This window comes from Mesoplodon densirostris, chromosome 16 (genome assembly GCF_025265405.1).
Source record: "Mesoplodon densirostris isolate mMesDen1 chromosome 16, mMesDen1 primary haplotype, whole genome shotgun sequence".
In the NCBI taxonomy this organism is placed as follows: Eukaryota; Metazoa; Chordata; class Mammalia; order Artiodactyla; family Ziphiidae; genus Mesoplodon; species Mesoplodon densirostris.
The window spans coordinates 48,170,311-48,189,507 of record NC_082676.1 but is presented as its reverse complement, the minus strand read 5'-3'; the positions used below and the strand labels follow the sequence as shown (position 1 = coordinate 48,189,507).

Genomic DNA, 19,197 nt, shown 5'->3' with positions numbered 1-19,197 from the left:
TTAAAAACATAAAAACAGGGCTTCCCTGGTGGTGCAGTGGTTGAGAGTCAGCCTGCCGATGCAGGGGATGCGGGTTCATGCCCCAGTCCGGGAAGATCCCACATGCCACAGAGCAGCTTGGCCTGTGAGCCATGGCCGCTGAGCCTGTGCACGTGGAGCCTGTGCTCCGCAAACAGTGAGAGGCCCGCATACCGCTTTAAAAAAAAAATTAAAGTAAATTACACTTATTAAAAAACAAAACAAAACATAAAAACAGGGGATGATATCTGAAGATGATGACAACTGATGTTATCTTTGAAAATTACTGACCTTACAGAATCCTTTGAATGACATCAGAGGGCTGGTATAATGTCTTCATAGCCTTATACGAGCCTCACTGCCCATCTCCCTCTTTCCAATCTTACTTAATACTCAGGCAAGAATCTGATGGCTCCTTAAGCATGACATGTTTTTTCACACCTCAATGTCTGTAGATACTGTTGTCTTGGCCTGGAATGCTCTCTCATACCCGCTTATGCTGTGTAGGACCACCCACTCATTCTTCAAAACCCAGCTCATATGCTACCATCTGGATTTCTCCATGTAAAATTAGGTGGTCCTTACCTCATTGCACATTGTAGAAAATTAGTAATATTAATAATAGCAGCTGTAATTTACTGAACACAGCTGTGCATGGCACTGTTCTTAACACTTCACAGGTACGAGCTCACAGCAATCTATGAAATGTAAACCCTTATTGCCCCATTTTGCAGATGGGAATGCTAAGGTTTTGAGAAGTTAGGGAATTTGTCCAAGTTCTCAGGATCAGTAAGTGGTGGAGCCAGCTTGATGACTCCTAAGCTTGAATCCTTAATACCTCTACCTCTATATACCTCCACTGTATGAAACATCACGTTGTGTTATTATCTGAGTGGGTTTACCCCATTATTGGGGTGCACATCATAGAGAGCAGGACTGCGTTTTTCATTCCTGAACCCCTAGAGGCTGACACCTCCAGAGTGGAGCCATCTTAACACAGGAATAAGTCAAAGCCCAAATCGCTTATAGTAAAAAAATTACCCTTGAGAATTGTATTAGTTTCCAATTGCTGCTGTAACAAATTACCACAAACTTAGTGGCTTAGAACAACACAAGTTCATTATCTTACAGTTCTGGAAGTCAGAAGTTCTCAGTGGGTCTTACTGCACTAAAGTCAAGGTGAGAGTAGGGCTCACTTCCTTCTGGATGCTCTAGGGGAGAATCCATTAATTGGCTTTTTCTAACTTCTAGAAGTCACCTGCATTCCTTGGCTCATGGCCCCATCACTCCATTATCAAAGCCAGCAACATTAGGCCAAATCCTTCTCACACTCTCATCTCTCTGGTTCTCTCATCTAATCTTCCCTTCCACTTTTAAGGACCCTAGTGATTGCATTAGTCCTACTCAGATAAACTCCCTATTTAAAGGGAAGCTGACTAGCAACCTTAATTTCATCTGCAAATGTAATTGTCCTTTGTCATATAACGTAACACATTCACAGGCTCTGGGGATTAGGATGTAAACATCTTTGAGGGGGACATGATTCTACCCACCACAGGAATCCCTTAAATTGCCCAAGGAAGTGCAATATACTGAGAAATACCTTAAGATACTGGTTCAAAACATGGATTCTGGAGCAAGATTATTAGCCTTCAAATCCCAGCTCTACCACTTGAACTGTGTTACCTTAGGCAAGTTAGTTAACTTCTCTGTGCCACAATTTTGCCAGCTGTAAGATGGTATGATAACAACAGTGCCCACTTTGCAGGTTTATAAACACTTAGGATGATGCCTGGCATGTAGTAAGTACTATGTAAGTGTTTATTAAATAGATGCATTTTTATGGGGATATCCAGCAGTGAAACAAGATTGTGTTCACTGGCTGAGCCTCTGACAAAATTGCTGGCTTGACTTTCACCCAGCAGTGAGGTACCTGGGGAACAGAGACTGACCCAGGTGTCTTGTTTTTCTCTCACTCCCGGATATGTGGAAGAGGGTGGTGAAACATCTCTACTACTTAAATTGTGTATTCTTCTTTGTATTTTGCCAAGTGAGTGGTTGGATTGGTAAACATTAACTGTAGATTTGACGTGACTGCCTTGTAAATGTTTGCTGAGTGAGTGAGTGGGTGGATGCATCTGCCTTCCCGAGGTTGTCTCCTCCACGTGTGTCCTCTTGCTCGGATGTCCCAAGGAGGCAGTCACAGAGAGGGTGAGAAGAGTGCCACCGGGTCCTGGCATCTGACACACATTTGCACTTCCACAGGGGTGAGAGAGTTCATTCAGGACCATGGAGAGCAGCCCCAGCGGCCCTCAGCCCACGCGGTCAGATCTCCTGGAGGCATTTCCCCAGAGGACTCTGGAACCAGGTGACATTGCAGTGCTGGTTCTGTACTTCCTCTTTGTCCTGGCCGTTGGACTATGGGTAAGCCAGGTCAGGGGGAGGGAAAGTGGCTGGGGCGGGGTGAGAGACTAGCTGAAGGTCATACAGTAATCAGAACTTCTATTATTTTTATTTCTGGCCGCGCCACACGGCATGCGGGTTCTTAGTTCCCTGACCAGGGATCGAACCGGTGCCTCCTATAATGGAAGCGCAGAGTCCTAGCCACTGGACCGCCAGGGAATTTCCTAATCAGAACTTTAATATTTAAAGAATGCGTTGAGTATCAACTGTGTGTCAAGTACCTTGTTAGGCACTTTCATTCATGTTACCTCATGTAATTTGCACGGGTCACTATGAAGAAGGTACTATTGCTATACCCCATTTTATAGATAAGAAAACTGAGGCTCAAAGAATTTAAGTTCCTTATTCTGTTAGTAAGTTAGGAGAGCTGGGGTTAGAATCCATATCTCCTTCACTTTGAAGCCCATGCTCTTTAAAAAAAATTATTTAAAAGGTAGTTTTGTTTTTTTAAAGGCAATGAAATAAAAACAACTTAAAATGACACACAGTGAAAAGTCTCACTACTACCTTCCCTCCACAGGCAACCACTGTTATTAACTTTTTAGTACATTAGTGTATTCTTCCAGAGTTTCTTTAGGTAAATCCAAGCAAATATTAATGTGTATATTTCCCTCATTCTTAAATAGAAGGTAGCTTATTATACATACTGTTTTTTACTTTGATATGTTTCACTGATCAGTGTCTCCTGGATATCTTTTCATATCAGTATATGGACGCTTCTGCATCTTCTTAAAAGTTGACCAATACTAACACACCATTGTAAAGCAATTATACTCCAATAAAGGTGTTAAAAAAAATTGCCTAGTATTCCATAGATGATCATACCGCAATTTATTTAACCTGTTTCTCGCTGAGGGTCATTTGGATTGTTCCCCATCTCTTAACACTAAAATTTATGCTGTAATAAACAAGTCTTGGACACATTATTTTGGATGTATACAACTATAATGTAGGATAAATTCCCTGTAGTGGAATCATCAGGTTAAAGGATATATGTATTTGTAATTATGATAGCTTGTGTCAAATTGCCCTCCTTAGGTTTAGCGCCAATCTGCACAAAATCATTATGTATGAAAGTCACATTATCACATCCACAGCAACACTGCATTGTCAAACTTTTTCATTTTTGCCAAACTGACAGGGAAACACAATATCTCAATGTACTATCTTATAATCAGTGAGGCTAAAATAAACATCCTTACATATGTATAAGAACCACTTGTTTCCTTTATGTGAAGTATGGTTTCATATTTTTTTTCCATTTTCATTAAGTTCTTGCTCTTATTCTTATCAATTTCTAGGAACGCTTTACATATTAAAGAGACAGTAACTTTGGGATAAAGGATAGTGCAGAGGAGGTGCTGCTATCTGATTTTCAGGTCAAATGACTTGAAAACTGTAGCCTACTGAGGTGTCCCCACTTCAGTTTGACTATTTGTAGATCATTTCTCTACTCTTATCCCTTAGCTTTCCCTCCTCCAGATCAATCAGGGGATAAAAGTGCTGGACATCCCAAAGACCATGGATCTGATATTGAGATGGGTGAGATGTTGTTAAGGGTCAGGGCTTTTATTTATCTATCTATTTATTTATTTACTTATTTATTTATTGTCGCGCTGCATGGCTTGCGGGATCTTAGTTCCCTGACCAGGGATCAAACCTGGGGCCCCGGCAGTGAAAGTGCCGAGTCCTAACCACTGGACCGCCAGGGAACTCCCAAGAGTCAGGGCTTTTGAGTCAGACAGGTTTGAGATCAGGATTAGGTGTAGGAGTGGAGTTAGGGTGAGGGTTAGAGTTCCTGGGAATCTATATTTTCACAAGAGGATTGGGAGACTCTGATGTATTACTGGTTTTTGAAGCCATGGATTTAGATGTTCCCTTTTAGCACAAGGAGTTCTTTACTCTTGGAAAATACTTCCTGTGTCAGGGTTCAGCAGGAATGAGCCGTAGTGTCTGTTTTCTATAGTAAGATCATTTGCAGAGATGAAAAGATATCATTTCATGTCATCTCCCATCCAGTAAGACTCCTATCACCAACACCTGCACCCAGAGGCTGGGAGAAGTTAACTTATCCAAGATCACAAATAGCTACTTAGTGGTTAAAATGTCTCTGTTAAAGCACCTTTAATGGTGGGAAGCTCACTCCTAAAGAGCTCTGAAATCAGGCTGACCTGGGTTTGAGTTCCCAGCCTTCTGCTCTGTAGAAATATGGCACGTATGTACGTGACTTTACTTCCAAGCCACAGTTTCTTCATCTGTTAAACTGGCCTGATGACATCAACCTCATAGGAGTTGGTGAGGATTAAAATGAGATGATGCTTCAAAATGACTAGTATAGTGTCTGTCACATAGTACTGATACTCAATAAATGATATCCATTGTGAGCAATCTATAGCTCATTGTGGCTTGTCTATACAAGCCATGAGTCTGAAACTCAAATGCCTAGGGGGATCTAGTGGGTTATTATACATCTGTGAGGCAGGGAGTGGTAGGGGCTGTGTTGACCTGAAGAGTTTATGTCTCCTCTAAGGGCATTCAGATGAAAATCTTCTTAAAAACCGTGGGTCAAACAAAATATATTTGATCTAAAAGATAAACAAACTAGTGAATATAACAAAAAAGAAGTAGAATCACAGGTATAGAGAACAAACTAGTGGTTACCAGTGGGGAGAGGGAAGGGGGGGAGGAGCAATACAAGGGTAGGGTATTAAGAGGTACAAACTATTATGCATAAAATAAGCTACAAGAATATATTGTACAGGGCTTCTCTGGTGGCACAGTGGTTAAGAATCCGCCTGTCAATGCAAGGGACACGGGTTTGATCCCTGGTCCGGGAAGATCCCACATGCCGTGGAGCAACTAAGCCCGTGTGCCACAACTACTGAGCCTGTGTTCTAGAGCTCGTGAGCCACAACTACTGAAGCCCACGTGCCACAACTACTGAAGCCCGTGTGCCTAGAGCCCATGCTCTGCAACAAGATAAGCCACCCAATGAGAAGCCCACACACCGCAATGAAGAATGGCCCCCGCTCGCCACAACTAGAGAAAAGCCCGCACGCAGCAACAAAGACCCAACGCAGCAAAAAAAAATAATTAATTAATTTTAAAAAAAAGAATATATTGTACAATACAGGGAATATAGCCAATATTTTATAACAACTATAAATGGAGTATAACCTTTAAAAATTTTGAATCACCATATTGTATAGCTGTAAATTATGTAATATCACACATCAACTATACTTTTTTTTAAAAAAATTATCTATTTATTTATATTTATTTTGGCTGTGGGGTCTTCATTGTGGCATGTGGAATCTTTTAGTTATGGAATGCATGAGGGATCTATTTCCCCAACAAGGGATTGAACCCTGACCCCCTGCATTGGGAGCACAGCCTTACCCACTGGACTACCAGGGAAGTCATTTTTTTTTAAAGGACCTCAAAGTTTTTTACTTTTAAAAAAATTTCTAATTTTTATTTTTTGGCGAGCCACGGGGCATGTGAGATCTTAGTTCCCTCACCTGGGATCGAACCTGTGCCCCCGGCAGTGGAATCGTGGAGTCTTAACCTCTGGACTGCCAGGGGAGTCCCTCAATCTTTTTTTTAATTATAGGTGAGGGACTTCCCTGGTGGTCCAGCGATTAGGACTCTGTGCTTTCACTGCCAAGGGCCTGGGTTCGATCCCTGTCTGGGGAACTAAGATCCCACAAACCACGTGGCAAAAAAAAAAAAAAAAAGTGAGTAAGATATTTCAGGCAAACAATGTCCATGGGAAGTATCGCTCAGGGACCTCTGCAAAAAAACCAAAAACAAACAAAAAACCAAAAACAAATAAACAAAAAAACCCAAAATAAATTTGATGTCTGAGTCTGGTCTGCTGGACTCCCGGGTTATAATCTGTGGCCTAGACCATTTTGGGAGGTGTCTGATTGCTAACATTTCCCTCACCCACCCCTCTTCTTTGTTTCAGTCCACAGTGAAGACCAAAAGAGACACGGTGAAAGGTTATTTTCTAGCTGGAGGGGACATGGTGTGGTGGCCAGTAAGTAGTCTTTGGTTCAATTAAAATTACTTCTCAAAGACTCTTCAAGTGCTGATATTCTGTCTAAACTTTGCTCGCTCAAGACTCTCTGGTTCCATGTTGTCTGGAAGTCACAGTCTAGACTAGAGAAGGTTTAGCTCCAACTCAAATTTGTTTGAATAAAAAGAATTCATCAGCTCACCTAAGGGAAAAACTTAGGGTTGGTCTGGTTTCAGGTATGGCAGAGTATAGGGGCCCAAGTGATAAGTAGGACTGGTTTCTCCCTCTGTTTATCCGATCTATCTATCTATCATCTATCTATCATTTATCTATCCATTATTTATCTGTCATCTATCTATTTCTATCTGCTTCTCTTCTTCTGGATGGGTGCTATTCCCAAACAGGCTCAACTTCATGTCAACAAGATGGCGGCCACTGCTCCAGACCTTTCATCCTCTCAAGTTCCAGCCTAGCAAGGGAAGAGCACCTGCCTCCATGGCAGTATCCCTGGAAAATATCCCATCTTTGATTGTGTCCCTTGCCCACCTCTGTGCCAATCACTGTGACCAAGGTAGTTTGATGTGCTAACTGGCTCATGATGTGCTAACTGGCTCAAGCCTGGGTCACACACTCAGTGCCTAAGCTGTGGGGCATGGAGCCTGCTCTGGGGCATATGTGATGAGAAATGAGAGGGGCTAGACTCTGAAGGAAAACTGGAGAGCATGACTGGGACAAGGTGGAATGGGTGTTGAGAACATAAATAACAAATACAACAGCCCAATTAGTACTTTCTTTTCAAGGGTAGCTAAAGGCATTACTAAATACACACACGCACACGTACATGTGCAACATACACATGCACACAGACCTCTGCTTCCTGGGCCCTGAGTAGGGGATCAGGAATAATAATTTTATTCATGATCTCTTAATATAAGTGTTAAATCTTTGAACTAAAAAAAGAGAAGACATCTCCCATTTGTAGGGAGTCCCAAAGATGTAGGATGTAAGATGCAGAGATAACAGGTATATAAGTTTCTGGTCCATGAGATGTTTAAAGACAATGACCACAGTATCCTCAAAAGATACCAAAAATGAGCTCTGGATTATATATTCAACCAATTCATTAAAAAAATTCCCTGAGGGGCTTCCCTGGTGGCGCAGTGGTTGAGAGTCCGCCTGCCGATGCAGGGGACGCGGGTTCGTGCCCCGGTCCGGGAAGATTCCACATGCTGCGGAGCAACTAAGCCCATGTGCCACAACTACTGAGCTTGCACTCTAGAGTCCATGAGCCACAACTACTGAGCCCACGTGCTGCAACTACTGAAGCCCACGTGCCACAACTACTGAAGCCCACGTGCCTAGAGCCCGTGCTCCACAATGAGAGAAGCCACCTCAATGAGAAGCTCGCTCACTGCAATGAAGAGTAGCCCCAGTTCGCCGCAAATAGAGAAAGCCTGCATGCAGCAACAAAGACCCAACACAGCCAAAAATAAATAAATAAAATAAAATAAAAATAAAAGAGAATGCAAGCCTCAGGCTAAGTGAATTTGGTTGTCCAGAGAACCTAGCTAGAATTGAATAATTTTTTTTTCATTTTCATTTTATTTGTATGGTTCTCTTCTATGTAGAGCAAGTGATACTGATTTTCTACTTAAGGCTGTGGATACATACATGTATATATATATATATATACATATATATATATGCATGTACTATTATATTACTAATATATTGTATTAATATATAATACATTGATTAAATAATATGTGATTCATATATATGAGTTAAAGAAGAAGTCAATATAAGGTAAAATATTAAGTAAATAGCAGTGCAGGTGCAGTGAACTTAGAGAAGGCTACAAAGGAAATATTCAGTGACAGTTTTAAGAAATCCTGGTCTAGGGGTCTCTATGATGACTGATGCTGAGTTCCTAAAATTCAGTAGGAATACAGCAGCCCACCTAAATATGCCTGCTTTTGCATGTCACTTCTGGGACCATTTCTCTGCTCATACTCCTTGGATGACCCTTTCCCAGGTCAAGAAGCAAAGGGAAATTTTGGAGCTTTTTTTTTGCTTTCTTCACCTAAGGAGAATGATGTCAATGTGAAGGAGATGTGGTTGAGAGTATGGGCTTTGGCTTGATACAATGTTAACATCTATAGAAAATCAATACTAGTTCTGATAGGAATTGGTTATAGAGGTTTATGTGGTCTCTCACAGCCTTGGCCCACCTAAACACTGTCCAGGGGCAGGTGCCTTTGTGCATATCCCATCATTTCATTTCAAGTAACAGATGTCTGTCGCTGGTAAACAGAGTCTGATAGCACTAAACATTTGAATCACATTATGAACTGCTCTAGTCCACAAAGCAACCTTCTGATTATAGTTTGGCTTCTCACATAGCTTATCTACATGGAGAGGCTGTAGAGGCTAGACAATTTGAATATCTGGTTGCATACCCAGTTGTAAGTCTCACTGGAAATCTATTAGCTTTCTGCTTTTATGTGTAAATCTTAGGAGTTTTGTTAATCCAGGTCTGCCCCTGATTAATAAATCCATTTTGTCTGTAATTACTAAGTAAAAAAATAAAAAAGAGAGAGAGAGAATAGACTTTGGAACATGTACGTTAGTTAGCTGTTGTTGCCTAACAAACCACCTACAAATTTAGTGGCTCAAAACAGCTACAGTGTATTATTTCTAATGATTGCATGTTTTGAGTGAGTGGTTCCTCCCCTGCTCTTTAGAGTGGCTCATGGAGCTGCGTTTAGCTGGTGGCTGGGAAGGGCTGGAAGTCCAAGATGGCCTCATCACAGATCTGGAGCTCTGGCAGGAGCTAGACTGGCTAGGAGACAAGGACTTCACTCTCTCTATATGCCTCTCATCATTTAATGGCCTGGCCCAAGGCTTTTTACAAGGCATCTGATTCCAAGGGCAAAAATGAAAGCTGCCGGGCTGTTGTGTGTTGGCCTGGAAGTCACACAGTGTCACTTTCACCACATTATATTGATCAAAATAAGCCACAGGCCAGCGCAGATTCTTTATGGGAAGAGTGGAAAATCAGAGGAGCATGCAGAGTGGTGTCATTGGGAATGGCAGAATAAAGATCTTTGAAATCTCCTCCTGCATAAAAACAATGAGAACAGTGGCAAAATTGTCAAAATCAACATTTTCAGAACTCTGGAAATTGACCTAATGCTAGTAACCATCCAGGGAGATATAATTCAAGAAAAATAGCTGAATCTCAATAAGAACAGGAAGTTTTGTAGTGTTTTACCTGGCTCTATTCTCATTCCCTTCTCTTCAGCTCTGCAGTAGTGTTGAAGGCCACTGGTTAGAGCAGGATTGGATCTCTTTCAAAGTCCCATTCTCATATTATTGTCAGTATTTAACCCATCTTGCAGTTCCCTGGAAAGCTTCCCTTGCACAACTTGTCTTTATTTGATCTGACTCAGTGATCATCTAGTGTGAGCAGCCCTTTACCCAGAGGCATTCGTTTAAAAAAAATCAGTGGCAATTGTTTGACATTGTAGCTGCCTGAGCTAGCAATAAGGGAATTAAAATGGCACACTAGATAGTATCTATTTAACATAAATAGTAATACTCCCTAAACTGAACTACAGACTCAACACCATTCCTATCAAAATTCCAGCTGCATCCCCCCCTCTTTTTTTGCAGAAGTTGACAAGCCAATCCTAAAATTCAGATGGAAATGCAAGGAACCCAGAATAGCCAAAACAATTTTGAAAAGGAAGAAAAAAGTTGGAGGACTTATACTTTCCGATTTCAAAACTTACTACAAAGCTACAGTAATCAGGAGAGTGTGATACTGGTATAAGGACAGATCAATGGAATAGAATCAGATGAAAACCAGAGACCAGAAAGTCAATGCGAGGCACAACAGTCCTCTCACAGATAGCTCCCTCTTTGTCTCTTTCTCCCTCCTTCCCTCACTATCTCTATCTCTGTCTCCATCTCGCTCTGTACTCTTTTTTTTTTTTTTTTTTTTTTTTTTTTTTGCGGTACGCGGGCCTCTCACTGTTATGGCCTCTCCCGTTGCGGGGCACAAGCTCCTGACGCGCAGGCCCAGCGGCCATGGCTCACGGGCCCAGCTGCTCCGCAGCATGTGGGATATTCCCGGACCGGGGCACGAACCCGTGTCCCCTGCATCGGCAGGTGGACTCTCAACCACTGCGCCACCAGGGAAGCCCTCGCTCTGTCCTCTCTTGATCTGCCTTTCTCTGCAAGTCTACCTCATTCTCCTCTCTCTCAGCAGAATGGCAGTGATTAGTGCATAGCTGAGCATGCTACTCACCTCCCCCATCCCCTTGCTACACACACACCTCCCTGGGTTACACACCCCCAGTCTAAGGGACCAGCAAATATGGTTTTCCAGTTCCAGATTCCCAGGAGAGAGAATGTAATTGGCCCAGCTTGGGCCAGGTGCCCAGGCCTGTCTCATGCAATCAACTGAGACCAGGGATTGGGGTCATCAAGTACCGTCTTGGCCACTTAGATTTCTACTAGAAGGAGGGCTCTCTTCTTTGCTAAGTTAGAAGCAGAGCTGGGGAATAACACAGGCTTTGTGATTCTCATCCTGAAGCACTTTCTACAACACCTGTCATCCTCCCTCCCCAACAGGGATGCTGCATACAGTTGTTCAAGTTGTGCACTGCACAACCCTAGAGGGGACACAGTTCACATCTTAGGCATCATAGATATGTGTATTTGTTATGCCAGTTTTCTAAAGGTGGAAGTAAAATAGTCTTAGGGAAGAAGAGGCTTCTAATTTTTAAAAAGTTGCTTAGATGGTCTAGGGATGGCCCTGCTTTCTCCACTTCTCCTTTTGTCTTGGTCTCTTTGGTGAATGGGAAGAACTGGTGGTAGGAAGAAGCTACACCAGACCTTGGCTCCAAGATCTGATCTATCATCTCCCCACAGGTGGGTGCATCCTTGTTTGCCAGCAATGTTGGAAGTGGACATTTCATTGGCCTGGCAGGGTCAGGTGCTGCTGCGGGCCTTTCTGTAACTGCTTATGAATTTAATGTACGTATGTTACCAGGGCATGGACAGCCCACCCTCTACCCAGTAGGTAGATCCCAGGGGGCAGTTGTATGCATGCTCTGCTCGTTTAAAAATAGAGTGGTGCTTTATGAAAAAACAAACAGGAATCATCAAGGGCACCCCTAGTTAACAAAAATCAGTTTGATCTGCAAGTCCCAGGCCTCCCTGTGTTTGCTTGATGGGAGCCCATAAGGCAAATACATGTGTGAAGAAGGCTCAGAATCTCTCCCATGTGGATGCAGAAGATAGAAGGTTTTGTGGGACTGGAGGGTGTTTCTGTGTATTAGATATCAATTGCCCATCACAAAACTTTGTGGTTCAGTGGTTCTTGATCTTTTTGCCACCTCACAGATACCCAAGAGATAAGACACACTCTTCTGTGTAGCAGGATGATTTTCACTTAGTGGGAAGGGGGGCACTTATTAATAGTGATCTTCATCTTCATAATGACTCACACTTTTTAAGCACTTACTCCGTGCCACAGACTTAAGTACACCACATACATCATCATATTACAGGATTCAATTACAGACTAGAACCAGACTGCCTGGGTTCACATCTGGGCTCTAAAACTTATAAGCTGTGTGACCTTGGGCAAATTACTAGATCTCTCTGAGCCTCATGTATAAAACAAGGATAATGATGGTACCTGCCATATCAAGTCATTGAGAGGATTAAATGAATTCATGCTTATAAAGTGTGCACAGGAATGCCTGGTGTATCGTAAGTGCTCAGTAAGCATCATCTCACTGATTTCCTTCCAACAACCCAGTGGGGGCAGTTACTCCCATTTCACAGGTGAGAAAAGTGAGTCTCAGAGACCTGTGTAAACTCTTCTAGCATCACCAGCTACTCATCAGCGTGGCCTGCCTGAACTCACAGGCTTGATTTAACCCCAGCCCAAGGAGGGGATGGAACACAAGGGGACGAAGGGGGACACTCAAGGTTTAGGACACACAGCCCTGGGGGCCACAAAGAGCTTCTCGTTCCATTTTGCCCTACTTCATCCCTGTGTCCTATTTAAACATGAAAATGTGACAGCCCAGGGAGGGTGAACTACTCAGTAAGTAAGAGATGGAACCAGAGGCAGATGAGGCCAGCTTCCATCTGGACACAGGGAAATCCATACTGGCACGACAGTGTGGGCGGGAGCTGAATCCTGATTCTGCTTTCCCCGGCAGGGCTTATTTTCCGTGCTGATGTTGGCCTGGATCTTCCTCCCTATCTACATCGCTGGTCAGGTGAGTCTGAGGGGGTTGGGGTGCTATGGAATAGGAAGACCCTTTGGGAGGGTCAGCTTTGCATTCCCTCCCTCCCACCAGCATCCTTCCCTCCCTCCTGCCTGCAGACATCCATTATACCAGCGGTCCCCAAACTTTTTTTTTTTTAATTAATTAATTTATTTGTTTTGGCTGCATTGGGTCTTCGATGCTGCACACAGGCTTTTCTCCAGCTGCGGCGAGCGGGGGCCACTCTCCGTTGCAGTGCGTTTGGCACCAGGGACTGGTTTCGCGGAAGGCAATTTTTCCACGGGAAGGGGGCCATGGTGGGGATGGTGCAGGTCGTAACATGAGCGATGGTTCAGGAGGTAATGCGAGCGATGGGGAGCCATGGGGAGCTGCAGATGAAGCCACGCTGGCCCGCCCGCTGCTCACCTCCTGCTGTGCGGCCCGGTTCCTAATGGGCCTCGGACCGGCACTGGTCTGCGGCCCGGGGGTTGGGGGCCTCTGCGTTAGTCCCTCAGAGGTCCCAGCATTAGTGTGGGATGATGCACTGCTGAGACAGTTAGGAACCCTGTCCTTAGCATTGCCCACCTAGTAATGGACATCAAAGATACATGGGGGGCAGGGGCTTTCAGAAGCTGGAAGAAACGTAGGCTCAAAAGATTTTTTTAAATGCCAAAACACAAACGTAAAAAACACAGTCTTTTCTAAATGTTTAAGCCACAACATATTACTGCTTTTAACACACACACACACACACACACACATGCGCGCGATTCAGTGATTTTTTTTTTCTTCCTTTGTACCCAAAACCATAATAATTGAGTTATTTCTGGCTGATGTGATATGTCAAAATTTTTGTTACAAAATAATGCTGCTTTAGACTTTTTGAAAAATAAAGTAGTTAAAAAAATCATTTCTAGGGACTTCCCTGGCAGTCCAGTGGTTAAGACTCCATGCTTCCAATACAGGGGGTGCAGGGTCGATCCCTGGTGGGGGAACTAGGATCCCACATGCTGTGTGGTGCAGCCAAAACATAAAATAAAAAAAGTAAACTTAAAAATCACCTGTGAGGGCCTCCCTGGTGGCGCAGTGGTTAAGAGTCCGCTGGCCGATGCAGGGGATACGGGTTCGTGCCCCGGTCTGGGAGGATCCCATATGCCGCGGAGCGGCTGGGCCCGTGAGCCATGGCCGCTGGGCCTGCGCATCCGGAGCCTGTGCTCCGCAACGGGAGAGGCCACAACAGTGAGAGGCCCGCATACAGCAAAAAGAAAAAAAAAAAAAAAAAAATCACCTGTGATCTTACTGACAGCTTTCTGTCATTCATACCATCTTGACTTAATTCTATTTTAGACATTCTACTACACAGGGCAAGATCATACAATATCATAGTGTTATTCGTCAAGCAATAACTGATTTTAACTTTTTATTACAGAAATAAAAAAATACACAAAGTAGAAAGAACTACTTCATGATCAGAGAAATCATTGAAAAAAAAATCACTCTGTACCAGAAGTAGTGCAATCTTATGCAAAGGGCAGTGATGTAGGGATAAATAACCTCACTTGGAGATAATACTGAGTCTAAAAGCACGGTTTTTGGTGACTGGGGGCATGAGTCTTCCCATATCCACCTGTGATTAGCTCCCACATAGACAAAATCTCTGGGATAGAACAACACTGACTGGGACTGAGGATCTCTGGGCCAAAGCAGCAGCAGATATTTCTTGAGCACCTAGTATAGGAAAGAGTAAAGGATGGTGGAGACGTAGGTTAATTCATAGGTAGGGTGGCCAGATGTTCTCGGCTGATGGTTTCCGTTTTCTCTGGGAAGTAGAAGACAGTGTCATTTGCTGAATGAGGAAGGAATTTGTGTGGTCGAAGGTTAATAAGAGGCATGAGAGTTGAAATGACTTATATAGTTTGTAATAGAAAAACCTGTGGACAACCACAGTATCGTTCATTAGGGGACTGAGCATCTGTACTGTGGATATCATGCTGTGAAAAGGGCTGAAATTGACAGAGTTGTGCTGCTGTGAAAGGATCTGCAAGCTCTGTTGTTCAATAAAAAAATTCCTGTGACTCTAGACATTCTTTGGGCAACATCTTATTCAGAGAGAAGATTAAGCCCATATTAGATAATAAATGCCAGAGTGCTGAAAAAAGATAAAAAGCTACCCAATCTATTTTTATTGGGCAATAAAATAAACACAGAGAAAAGTGGTAAAACACAAGTGTGCAGCTTAACAAACTACTGTAAAATGAACACCCAGATCAAGACACAAAACAGGGACTTCTCTGGTGGTCCAGTGGTTAAGACTCTGTGCTTCCACTGCAGGGGGCACGGGTTCAATCCCAGGTCGGGGAAGTTCCACATGCTGCATGGAGCGTACCCCCCCAAAAAATGACACAAAATATAACACTCCTCCACGTGGTTTAGCAGTTCATGATGACTTCCTTTCACAGTGACTTTCATTGGACTCACTTCTTTACTTTTCTTCACAGTTTTAATTGGGCATACCTAAACAAGATGGTTTAATTGTACTTTTCTGGAATGAAATATACATGGAATTGGGGGGGTTACATTCTTTCCTTGCATGTAGCTGGTGTGTTAATTCCCACTGCTATGTAGTGTTCTGTAGTATGACTATACCCCAATATATTTGTCTATTCTTTTGTTCGTGGGCATTTAGGTTGTTCCTAATGTTGGCCTATGATAGAGAACGCTGCTGTGAACATTTTTATACGTGTCCTGATGCACATAAACAAGGTTGCTCCTAATGTTAGCCTATGATGGACAATACTGCTGTGAACTTTTTTTTTTTTTTTTTTTGTGGTACGCGGGCCTCTCACTGTTGTGGCCTCTCCCGTTGTGGAGGACAGGCTCCGACGCGCAGGCTCAGCGCCATGGCTCACGGGCCCAGCCGCTCCACGGCATGTGGGATCTTCCCAGACCGGGGCACGAACCCGTGTCCCCTGCATCAGCAGGCGGACTCTCAACCACTGCGCCACCAGGGAAGCCCTGCTGTGAACATTTTTATACAAGTGTCCTGATGCATATAGACATGAATTTCTAGAGAAAATCTACCTATAAGTGGAATTTCTGGGTCATTGGATGTGTTTATCTGGCTTTACTAGATATTGCCAAAATTTTCCCAAAGTAGCTCTGTCAGTTTATACTCTCACCAGCAGTGCATGCAAATTCCCTTTGCTCCATTGCTCCACATCCTTGCCAACACTTGGTATTTTCCAACTTTAAAATTCTTGCCAGTTTGGTGGGTGTGTTGTAATGTCTCACTGTGCTTTCTTTTTTAAAAAAAATTTATTTATTTTATTTTTGGCTGCATCAGGTCTTAGTTGCGGCATGCGGGATCTTCACTGCAGCATGTGGGATCCTCTGCTGTGGTGCACGGGCTCCTCACTGAGGCACGTGGGCTTCTCTCTAGTTGTGGTGCACGGGCTCAGTAGTTGCAGCGCGGGGGCTTGGTTGCCCCGTGCGGGCTTGGTTGCCCCACGACATGTGGGATTTAGTTCCCCGACCAGGGGTCCCCTGCATTGGAAGGTGGATTCTTAACCACAGGATCACCAGGGAAGTCCCCCTCACTGTTCTTTCCATTGGCAATTCTGTTTATATATTTTCTGGCCATTTGGATTTTCTCTATAGGGAATAACTTGTCTAAGACTTTTGCCAACCTTTTTATTATGTTATATAGCTTCTTCTTATTGATAGAAGCTCTTTATACATTCTGGAAACAAGCCCTTAGGGTGATTATATGTGTTGCAAATATCTTTCCCCCCCTACTCTGTGGTTTGCCGTTTAACTCTCTTAATGGTGTTTTTTGATGAACAAATCTTAGATGTTTTAAAAAGTTATTTTATTCAAGTATAGTTGATTTACAATGTTGTATTAATTTCTGCTGTACAGTAAAGTGATTCAGTTATACATATATATATACTTTCTTTTTCATATTATTTTCCATTATGGTGTATCACAGGATATTGAATAGAGTTCCCTGTGCTATACAGTAGGACCATGTTGTTTATCCATTCTATATATATAATAGTTTGCATCTGCTAATCCCAAATTCCCAATCCATCCCTCCTCCACCCCCCACCCCCTTTGCAACCACAAGTCTGTTCTCTATGTCTGTGAGTCTATTTCTGTTTCGTAGATGAGTTCATTTGTGTCATATTTTAGATTCCACATATAAGTGATATTGTATAGTATTTGTCTTTCTCTTTCTCCATTCATCTGTTGATGGACATTTAGGTTGTTTCCATGTTTTGGCTATTGTGAATAGTGCTGCTGTGAACTTGGGGTGCATGTATCTTTTTGGTTTTGTTTTGTTCTAATATTTATTTATTTACTTGGTTGTGTCAGGTCTTCGTCGCAGCATGTAGGATCTTTCGTTGTGGTGCGCGAGCTTCTCTCTAGTTGTGGTGCATGGACTCTAGAGCACGCAGGCTCAGTACTTGCGGTGCACGGGCTTAGCTGCCCCATGGCATGGGGGATCTTAGTTCCCTGGCCAGGGATCGAACCTGCGTCCCCTGCATTGGAAGGCAGATTCTTAACCACTGGACCACCAGGGAAGTCCCCATGTATCTTTTTGAATTAGAGTTTTGTCCGGATATACACCCAGGAGTGGGATTGCTGGATCATATGGCAACTCCATTTTTAGTTTTTTAAGGAACCTCCATACTGTTTTCCATAGTGGCTGCACCAACTTACATTCCAACCAACAGTGTAGGAGGGTTCCCTTTAACAGATCTTAGTTTTAATGTAGTTCCATTTATCATTTTTCCTTAATTACTATCTTTTATGTCTTATTAAAAATATTTCCTACTCTAAAGTCATAAAGATATTCTCCTATATTACCTTCTAGAACTTTTCACATTTAAGTCAATTATCCACCTAGAAGTAATTTTTGTCTACCATATTTTGAGAATAGGATAACGCTAATATGACCCATCAAGGAAATTACAAACCAGTTTTACTTACGAATATGGAAAATGACCTCTACTCTTTAGGGGCCCACCCTACTCTCTAACCACCAGTTTACTCCTGTCAGTTCATTCATTTATTTGTTCATTGAAGAAGCATTTATTGAGCTGAATGCCAACTGCATTCCAGGCACTGGTCTAACAGTTCCTCGTCCTCACCACACTCTCTACTTCCCCAGCCCATTACAGTGCTTTCCCCCCTTGCTGGAAAGTTTTCCTTTTCCTTTGTGGTTCAGTTAACTCCTATCATCTATCCAAATCTTACTTCAAGCAACTATTCCTCCAGGAAGCCCTTTCTGACCTCTCTGATTAGGTGAAGTCTCCTCCTTCATTGTGTTTGCCATAGTTGCCGTTTTGCATTTGCTTGTGTGATTATTAAATTAACACGCCTCTCCCATTAGACTGTGTGTTTTTCCCATTATACTTTCTCAACATCAGCAGTAGTAACATTTGGGGCAGGATAATTCTTTGTTGTGTGTTTTTATGCGTGTGTGAGGGGTAGTCTGTTCATTGTAGGATGTTTGCAACATCTCCGATCTCTATCCACTAGATGCCAATAGCACCCCCCAAACTGTGGCAGCTGCAGTGTCTCCCGACATCACCAAATGTTCCCTGGGGAGGTATGAAATCTCTTCATTCCATTGAGAGCCACTGCACTAGACTGTGTGTCTCTCCCATTAGATTGTAAGCTCCAGGAGGGCAAGGACTATCTCTGTTTTCTCCCAGTGTCTAGAATAGTGCCTGATACATAGTAGATATTTGAAAAATATTTGTTGAAATTACTCAGTAGCAGGGTCCATGATTTCAGAAGGAAGTGAAATGAAGGATGAGCTGACACCCAAAAGAAGAGGCACCAATTAGGGACTGAAAGTCTTGGTCAGGTCCCAAAGCCGGGGTCATCAGAGTCAGCAAACAAAAGGGTTGCACTGATGAAAATTTGGGCTATCGGAGGTGAATGGGGTCCTGGAGATGACGAGGTTTGGATGTTGGCCAGAGAAATGGGTTGCTGGAGGGGTTAAACAAACTAAGACACCGTACAAGATGTCCCAGTGGGTGCTCGTCACGGTCCTTGAAGCTGCTTCTAGACTCAGGGAAAGTCTAGAAAGAGGGGAAGACAGTGAAGGAGCTGAATTCTCATTGGCTGCTGGACAGTGTTCCCGGGAGGCTTGGGGTGGGTGGAAGTTGCTATGGCCGGATGGCATGGGTTTCCGAGGAAGAGGGAGGGGTTTTACATGAGGACTGAGTGTGACTGTCTGGACGTGATTCAAGGGAGAGTAAGAGAGATGCTGAAGTTCCCTCACTGCCCTCCACCCCCAGGAGATGAGGGGCCACCAGACCAAGGCACTTGGGCGGTCCTCTCTCAGGGCAGTCATCATTGGCTGCATTTATTTCCTGTTAACATTCACCCAGC

At 43.3% G+C, this 19,197-nt stretch overlaps 1 protein-coding gene across 6 annotated transcripts in view; it reads left to right on the top strand.

Moving 5' to 3' along the window:
* The first annotated feature begins 2,307 nt into the window (after window positions 1-2,307).
* Window positions 2,308-19,197, top strand: part of SLC5A11 (solute carrier family 5 member 11) — a 44,765-nt gene continuing 27,875 nt past the window's right edge. For 4 of the 6 annotated variants that reach the window (XM_060120075.1, XM_060120074.1, XM_060120073.1 and 1 more), the window contains exons 1-4: window positions 2,308-2,442; window positions 6,452-6,523; window positions 11,441-11,545; window positions 12,745-12,804. In XM_060120075.1, the coding sequence (XP_059976058.1) occupies window positions 2,308-2,442; window positions 6,452-6,523; window positions 11,441-11,545; window positions 12,745-12,804 (372 nt within the window). Of the gene's footprint in view, window positions 2,443-6,451; window positions 6,524-11,440; window positions 11,546-12,744; window positions 12,805-19,197 lie in introns of those variants that run through there. The other 2 variants (XM_060120076.1, XM_060120077.1) reach the window with 2 other exon arrangements.